At 49.0% G+C, this 7,979-nt stretch overlaps 3 protein-coding genes across 4 annotated transcripts in view; 2 read left to right on the forward strand and 1 right to left on the reverse strand.

The window, feature by feature from the left end:
- Positions 1–1,357: 1,357 nt before the first annotated feature.
- LOC119323897 (membrane protein PM19L-like) lies at positions 1,358–2,727 on the reverse strand. Its single transcript, XM_037597615.1, has 4 exons — positions 2,326–2,727; positions 2,055–2,235; positions 1,895–1,940; positions 1,358–1,808 (listed from the first exon to the last, which is right to left on the reverse strand). Exons 1-4 carry the CDS (start codon positions 2,720–2,722, stop codon positions 1,605–1,607), a joined length of 828 nt encoding a protein of 275 aa, XP_037453512.1. The 5' UTR covers positions 2,723–2,727; the 3' UTR covers positions 1,358–1,604.
- A 238-nt stretch (positions 2,728–2,965) lies between these two features.
- LOC119326316 (protein CURVATURE THYLAKOID 1A, chloroplastic-like) lies at positions 2,966–4,166 on the forward strand. Of its 2 annotated transcripts, none has more exons than XM_037599996.1 (5): positions 2,966–3,164; positions 3,257–3,351; positions 3,452–3,559; positions 3,689–3,760; positions 3,873–4,166. In XM_037599996.1, exons 1-5 carry the CDS (start codon positions 3,047–3,049, stop codon positions 3,942–3,944), a joined length of 465 nt encoding a protein of 154 aa, XP_037455893.1. In that variant the 5' UTR covers positions 2,966–3,046; the 3' UTR covers positions 3,945–4,166. The 2 variants fall into 2 exon arrangements, with proteins under 2 accessions (XP_037455893.1, XP_037455892.1); XM_037599995.1 differs by having other exon boundaries at positions 2,968–3,173.
- Positions 4,167–7,130: 2,964 nt separating this feature from the next.
- Positions 7,131–7,979, forward strand: part of LOC119321283 — a 68,151-nt gene continuing 67,302 nt past the window's right edge. Inside the window, exon 1 of the mRNA XM_037595038.1 lies at positions 7,131–7,238. Coding sequence (XP_037450935.1) covers positions 7,131–7,238 — 108 coding nt within the window. The remainder of the gene's footprint in view (positions 7,239–7,979) is intronic.

A 7,979-nucleotide genomic window follows, 5' to 3' on the forward strand; every position in this document is an offset into this window, starting at 1 on the left:
GTGAAACCGGGCATGATTCGCGCCGTGCTCCAGCTGGCGGTCTCACACGCCTGGCCTGTGCACCAGTTGGATGTTTCCAACGCCTTCTTGCACGACCATCTCGCCGAGCAGTTGTTCTGTGAGCAGCGCCCACTGGTTTCGTCGATGCCGAGCACCCCGACTTCGTGTGCTTGCTCTCCCGTTCTCTTTACGGGTTGAAGCAGGTGCCTCGGGCTTGGTACCAGCGTATCGTAGCCTTCCTGCAGTCTCTGGGATTTCGGTCCACTCGCTCCGATGCTTTACTCTTCGTGTACCATCAGGGAGCTGACACTGCATATCTGCTGCTCTACGTCGACGACATCATCCTCACGACGTCCACCCCTGATATCCTTCAGCGGCTGACTGCTCGTCTTCGTGATGAGTTCGCCCTGAAGGACTTGGGGTCCCTGCACTACTTCCTCGGCATCGAGGTGGTCCGACGGCCTAACGGCTTCTTTCTGCATCAGCAGAAGTACGCCCAACGAGCTCCTGGAGCGTGCCGGTATGCTTAACTACAAGCTGGCGCCCACCCCCGTCGACGCGAAGGCTAAGGTCTCTGCTCTAGAGGGGTCTCTCGCGTCCGATGCAACATTTTCGCTCCATCGTCGGTGCTTTACAGTACCTGACGCTCACCCGACCTGACCTGCAGTACGCTGTCCAGCAGGCGTGCCTCCACATGCACGCTCTGCGTGACTCTCACTGGACCTTGGTGAAGCATATTCTCCGTTATATACGCATCACCATGTCTTTGGGACTCACCCTGACGGCCTCCGCCTCCACCGACCTCGTGGCCTACTCGGATGTCGACTGGGCTGGTTGCCCCGACACTCGACGCTCTACGTCAGGCTACTGCGTCTACCTTGGCCCTCGTTGATCTCTTGGTCATCGAAGCGGCAACCCACGGTCTCCCGCTCCAGCGCCGAGGCAGAGTATCGTGCTGTGGCTAATGCCGTGGCCGGATGCTTTTGGCTACGTCAGCTGCTTCAGGAGTTGCTTTGTGATGTTCACAAGGCCACTCTTGTCTACTGCGATAACGTCGGCGCGGTCTACCTCTCCGCCAACCCGGTGCACCATCGACGTACGAAGCATATTGAGCTCGATATTCAGTTCGTGCGCGAGCAAGTTGCCCTTGGCCGTGTTCGGGTTCTTTACGTGCCGACGACGCAACAATTTGCTGATGTTATGACTAAGGGATTGCCTACTCCCGTCTTTGAGGAGTTTCAGTCCAGTCTCCGTGTCTTCAACGACGCTTCGATTAAGGGGGGTGTTGAGTATGTATTTTGTATTGCACGTATATTGGAGTTGTGGCCCACCTCCTAATCTTGTATAGTTGAGGTAGAGACCCTCCCTGTATTATATATACATGCACAACACTCCATCAATACAATGTTCATTGTATTGCAAATCTCTCCGTCTACAACATGTATCCCTATTGTCCTGAGTGTTATTTGTCTACCAAGTGCCTACGGAAATACACGAGGGTGTCATCCTGCGCTTGGTAAATTGCTTACCATACGAGTGCCCGATGAACTGCACTCGATACAGTTGCTGGTACTCGGTGCAATTCAAGTTTCCGGTAGTTTTGGTCATGCATCCGGGGACGGAGCCCCTCCCGCCGTCTTATGGTCCGCGGCGAGCTCTCCCCGAGGGATCTCGCGGCAGCAAGTTTCGCCGTGGTTCCCGCAGGCCTGTCCAACTCCGAGCACCCCGCTCAAGGCGCCGGCGTGGAGCAGAAGCAGGTAGAACAGCTGCGTCAGCGTCGAGATCGTGATGAACGCCTCCAACGTCCTCTGCCAGCAAGACGAACACATAATTCATAAGTTGAATCATCGAAAGGAAAAGCAGTGTGATGAGTTGCTAGCAGATAGCGACGTACCAGGCGCCTTCCTCGGTTCCCCAGAGTGATATGCTTGCACGCGAGGCTGCAGATGTTCAGGAAAAGATGGCACAGCACTGTGAGTTACGTACTGGAGTAGCAGATAGAGAGGGATTACATTTTTGAAACAGGCGGTGCGAGTGTGAGTGTAGAGCAGAACCCGAAGGCGAGGGCGGTGAGCGCCCAGGAGACGAGCCCGGTGGAGGCCGCGGCGGCGAGGCTCTCGCTGTGCCAGGGCGCCCTGACGTGGAGCAGGGCGGGGAGCACCGAGCAGGCGCCGACCACCCCGGCCATGAGCGAGAAGACGAGCAGATACCCCGTCGCCGTGTTACCTCCTAGATCTGCACACCACGTCACGTCGTTAACCAGACCAGATCATGTCGCACGCAAGGACGTACGACCACTGCAAGACGTAGTACTACGTAACGTACGGCGGTGCGTCTCGCGGTCGATGAACTTGTTGAGCGACCAGCCGGCGATGCCGAGGACGGCGGCGTGCATGACGAGGTTGATGCACAGCAGGGGCCCGATGTACCGCCTGCTCGCCGCGCCCACGGCCATGGATCCACCACTGCTAGCTCCCCGGCCAGGAATGCTAGTACCTAGCCTAGGCCGCAGGTCTCGAGTGTGGGCAATTGATTTGGTGACTCTGGTCGCTATGTAACTACTACTGGAAGTGTTCGAGCGTCCAGCCGAGGGGGGCCGTTTGTGATGACGCGCACTAGAAGTTTCGTGCAACGGCAATGCTGTTGTGCACGCGAAGCTAGCGTGGAGGACGGGGTCCGCTTGTACCGTCTGCACGCAAAGGCAGGTACTACATAGTAACATGGGCCAGCTTCGGACGGCGACTGCCGGCCAGCCCACCGATGTACTCCTACGGGACAATGTGGTCTGGTATGGAGTATGGTGCTGTGAGCTGAGACCTCTGTTCCTAGGACAGCCAACCAGACAGTGGGGGCAGCCACAGATTTCTAAGATAGGCAGCCAGCCAATCAGAGCCCACCATCCTGCCATGTGGCCGATCAGCGCGCAAAAGCATCAAATCAAATGATTAGAGTCTGGGACACAAGAAGAAAGAGAGGCCCAGGGACGCACAGGACTAGAAGCGTGTCAGCATAGGCGAGAGCCAGAGAAGAGCTTGCAGGTGAGAACATGGCCGCAACGGCGTGCTCTACGGCGCTTCTGGGTGTAGCAGGAGCACGCCTCCCCGCCGGCGCGCCGCCAACCGTTCTTCTCCCACGGCGTAACTTCTCCCCTCTTCGCCTCCAAGGCGCGCACGGTACCTATACTGCGTACTACATTCCGCAATGGCGATGCCCAGATAAGTAGACACATTAACAATTAGTACGATCTGTTAACCAGATGCACCGCGGCTCTCTCTGCTCCGGGCGAAGGCCGCCTCCGATGACACCTCTGCCGCGAGCGGCGACGAGCTCGTCGACGACCTGAAAGCCAAGGTACTCTCGAAACAGGAGGCGCGACCTTTGGTAAGCTAGGTAGAACGGCGAGCTGACCAGCTTGAGCGACGGTGCGTACGTGTTGTTTGCTTTGTCGCAGTGGGACGCCGTCGAGAACAAGTCCACCGTGCTGACGTACGCCGGCGGCGCCATCGTCGCCGTATGGTTCTCCTCCGTCATCGTCGGCGCCGTCAACTCCCTGCCTCTGGTGCGTACGTCGACCGCCGGTGCTCATACATGAGTGCATGGCCGCCGTCTTGGCTCCGATCAGATCATGCCGTCGTGTGTCCACTCATCAGACTTGAGCGCTGACACGTTGTTTAATTTCTGCATGCAGCTTCCCAAAATCATGGAGCTTGTTGGGCTCGGCTACACCGGATGGTTCGTGTACCGCTACCTCCTCTTCAAGGTGCGCGATCAGTTACAGGCTCGCTTAGTCGGTAGTATCTGGTGGTAGAACTAATTCGATTGCAAGAAACCTGCAATTCGTTAACATGATCTTGGACAAAATACTATTGCAGGAACGCAGGAAAGAGCTGGCCGACGACGTGGAGTCTTTGAAGAAGAGCATTGCTGGTACAGAGGCAGAGTAATAAAAGAAAATAATGTTGTATGGATTATTATTTTGTTGGACGATTATTCAGAGAACGCTTATCCGAGGGTTTGCTTGTTTTTTTAACAAGACAAAAGACTTGCTATTTCCATTGATTAACAAAGAATGTTTAGACAAAATCCGTCTAGTAAGAAAACAAAGATTACTCTTGTGACATTATACAATACTCAAGTGTGTAGTCCCAGCCAAGGGATGGAATCTATCCTCCTTGTTGATCTTCGAGATAATCACCATCGCCGGGGCACTGTGATTGCGTAAGACTAACATTCCGTTCTTTCCAAACGTGTCACCTAATAAGCATCATCACGGGAGAGGTGGCGTGTGGGCAGTGGGTGCAGGGTGGCGCGACCATGGCGGCCGTGGCCTGAGGGTCTCCGGCGGACAGCGGACCTGCAAAAGGTGTCGGTGCGGCCGTGATCTCCGACAGGCAGCGGATCTAGCAGACCTGCAAGAGGAGCTGGTGGCGCGCAACCGGTGAGGCCATGATCTTCGGCTTACAGCGGATCTGGGCCGTGAGCCAGATCTGGGCCCAATCAGGACCCATCCTGCGCGCGAGGTTGGTTGTGGCTTCGGCTACACCGGTCATGTGTTGGGGAACTCCTATTTGGACGCATTCTGCGTCAAACAGCTGCGCGACGCACGCACAGAACCCCGACTGGGCCGGCCCAATAGTGGGCGCGCTTGCTTGTACAGTAGCGCGGCGATATTAATGTGAAAAAAAAACCAAGCTTGCAATGATGCCAGGATTCGATCTCTGCACCTCCATGTTGCGTACGAGAGGAGCTAACCAGTAGACGTAACAAGCCTTGTTGCTAAATATGAAGCGTGCTAGTATAAGAACTAATACCAATGAAGAATGTGGACAGTATTTTTTGAATTTTTCTAAACTTTCCTTCGAAATTGTGAATTTCTTTTAACAAACGGGAAGTGTACCAAAATACGATAAGAAAAATTAACAACTCAGAACTATTTTCAAATTTCAAAAAAGTAAAACAAAAGACGTGAACATTTTTCGACAGACTGGTTTTTGAAATTCGTGGACATTTTCTGAAAACCCAAACATTTATAGAATTTTGAGAACAAAAAATTGATAATGGGAACAAATTTCAAAAGCACAAACAGTTTTTGTGAATAAAAAAGGAACAAACTTGAAAACAAGAACATTATTTGAAATTGTGAACAATATTTGAAAATTGTGATCTCTTTCAAATTTGTGAACAAATTTTTTAAAATTGGAACATCTTTGGAATCTAAAAAAAGAAAATATAAAAAGAAGATGAGAACATTTTAAAAATTTGTGAACCCATTTTTTTGAATCTGTGAACAATTTTAGAAACATGAGAACATTTTTTTAAAAATGAACAATCTTTGAAAAGTTGTAACACTTTTTGAAATACCCGAACATTTTTGGAATTTGTGAACAAATTTTTTTCCGAACTTTTATAGAAACATGAAAAATAACAACAAAAAAGTAAAGGAAAATAAAAACCAAAAAGAAACGGAGAACATATTTTGAAAACTCGAATTTTTTTCAAAATTACGAACAAATTTTCAAAACAAGAAATTTTATAAAATTCCCTGAACATTTTTCTAGTTGACAAACATTTTTTGAATCTTGAGAACAAACTTGAAACGGATAACAAATTTGGAAGCATGAACAATTTTTTAAAGTGCAAACATTTTTTCGAATCTTGAGACCAAATTTCGAAATGGAGAACAAATTTGGAAGCGGGAACAATTTTTGAAAGCACCGACATTTTTTGAATCTTGAGAACAAATTTGAAACAAAGAACAAATTTGGACAATTTCTTAAAGCATGAACATTTTTTGAATCTTGAGAACATATTTATGAATGAAAAGAATATTTTTTGAACAAAAATATAAAATCCCGAACATTTTTTGAATTTAGAGAACAAAATTTTCAAATTGAGAACAAAATTTGAACATAAATATTTTCTGAAAGTACGAACATTTTTTGAATCTTGAGAACAAATTTTAAAACGAAGAACAAATTTGGATAATTTCTTAAAGCATGAACATTTTTTGAATCTTGAGAACAAATTTATGAATGAAAAGAACATTTTCTGAACAAACTTGTTCACGAACATTTTTGAAAAAGCGCGAACATTTTTTTGAAAGAGAAAACATAAACTTGAAAGACAAAAAAGAAAAAAAGAAAAGTAAAAGAAACAGAAATAGAAAAAGAAAAGAAAATAAAAAACCGGTTCAGGAACCTTCTAGAAGGTTCCCAAATCCGGAAAAAACCCAGCTGGGAACCTCTAGAAGGTTCCCAAAACCGGGAGCGCTGGACGATTAAACGGGCCGGCCCGTTGCGTCGCTGCTCGGTCGCTCGCCTGTGCGAAGCGCCGGCAGTTTGACGCAACGAGCGGCATATAGGATTTTCCCATGTGTTGTACCCAAGCGTCTTGCTACCTTCTCCTCCACGGCCAGTCGGGCTGGAGTTTACTGGCGGTGTGGGGGTTGCTGGTCTTGTGAATAAAGGCGGTGATCATTGTGTTCTTTTCGCAACAAGGGAACGGTCTGCATGATCGGGCAACGATGGCGCTTCTGCACTATTCCCTTATTGAAGGCGTCATTTTTGGAGGACTTTTTTGTTTCTCGGGTGTTGTCCTTGGTGGTGGTTTGTGTGGTGCTACTGACAGGAGTTGATCATTGTGGTGGGGCCTTTATTTTCCATTTTTTTGTTTTCTTTTTCAGGTTGTGTGCATTCTGAATGTCTTCGCGACATTTTGTTGGTGCAGAGGCTGGATGTAATTGGTATCTTGGTGATATTAATATATTCCCTTTGTAAAAAAAACGAGCATCATTGAGGAGGAGATGGCCTTCCTATGTTGGCCCCTCATGCTAGCCATACCGACCGGCCAGTCCTTCACCAAGGCAACTAGGCGCTAATTTGAAGCCATGATGTGATGGAGCACAAGCCAGGTAGTAACGTCCGACCAAATATGTCGTGTTTATCTGTAGTAACAAATGAGGTGCACCACATACTCCTAGAATTGCGCTTATATAGGAGGCACAACCCATGATTTGGCAATTCACGACGAAGCAACCTATCGGCCGTCCAAACTCTATCCGGGATGATAAGCCAAACAAAGAAATTGTACCTTGGGGGTGGGAAGCCCAAGCCCTCCACACTATGGGAACCATGGCCATGGAGGTCAGCCCAACAAATTGCACCTTGTATGTCGAGGTCGTCAAGTACTCCCCACTAACAATGAATTTAGGTAATGGTGTCCAGGATTCCTTGGGTGAGGTGAATATGAGCAAGATTTTCCCAAAAGGGCAATAAGCTCGTGGATGTGCTCTATTAACAAGGCACGGTGAGTGTAAATTTGGTGGACCAATGAGTTACAGAAAAAGGCTTTTGCCCCGTTATATATATAAAGCAATGATCAACGGCCCGAACAAATGCACGCTCCCACACCACACCCACACACACCTAAGGCAAGATACATAGGTGCTGAGCGCAGCAACACCATCCCTAGCACTACACGAGTCACTACAAAAAAAAAGACACATCCGTGACATTTTGGGCCGAACGAATTTTTTTTCTATCATACATATGACACTTCTATGACGATAATTGTGACAGAACCCGGTATCATCATAGATGTGGTGGGCTCCTACTTCTATGACAAAAAATCATGATAGAAAATGGGTTTTTCATCCTGGGAGGGCTGGAGATGTAGCTGCATGACATTCTTTGGGCCGTCCATGACGGAAAAAACCGTGGTAGAAGCGAGGGGGAGGAAAATTTCGGGGAGTTGCCGGTTATGGTGGGAGGTCGGGGGCCGAGCGATGCGCGTTTCTCTTGTACACGTACGCGCGTGTGTGCGAGATGTTGGCTCTAACTGAACCCGAGTGAGGCGTTGGGCTCTAACTGAACCCGAGCGATTGCACTGCAGGCTACGCGTTACTGAACCCGAGCGATCGGTCGATGGCTGTTAACTGAACCCGATGGAGCGATTCCTTTGCTGCTACTGCTAACTGAAGC

This window comes from Triticum dicoccoides, chromosome 6B (genome assembly GCF_002162155.2).
Source record: "Triticum dicoccoides isolate Atlit2015 ecotype Zavitan chromosome 6B, WEW_v2.0, whole genome shotgun sequence".
Lineage (NCBI taxonomy): Eukaryota > Viridiplantae > Streptophyta > Magnoliopsida > Poales > Poaceae > Triticum > Triticum dicoccoides.

What these genes read in the sequence shown, in the direction of transcription:
- LOC119323897 (XM_037597615.1), bottom strand. Translation starts at nt 2,722, where the DNA reads ATGTTACTATGTAGTACCTGCCTTTGCGTGCAGACGGTACAAGCGGAC. An exon ending in CTCACCGCCCTCGCCTTCGG is followed by an intron (nt 1,941 to 2,054) that starts GTTCTGCTCTAC and finishes GAACATCTGCAG; the next exon opens with CCTCGCGTGCAAGCATATCA. An exon ending in GGAACCGAGGAAGGCGCCTG is followed by an intron (nt 1,809 to 1,894) that starts GTACGTCGCTAT and finishes TCTTGCTGGCAG; the next exon opens with AGGACGTTGGAGGCGTTCAT.
- LOC119326316 (XM_037599995.1), top strand. Translation starts at nt 3,047, where the DNA reads ATGGCCGCAACGGCGTGCTCTACGGCGCTTCTGGGTGTAGCAGGAGCA. An exon ending in TCGACGACCTGAAAGCCAAG is followed by an intron (nt 3,352 to 3,451) that starts GTACTCTCGAAA and finishes GCTTTGTCGCAG; the next exon opens with TGGGACGCCGTCGAGAACAA. An exon ending in ACCGCTACCTCCTCTTCAAG is followed by an intron (nt 3,761 to 3,872) that starts GTGCGCGATCAG and finishes ATACTATTGCAG; the next exon opens with GAACGCAGGAAAGAGCTGGC.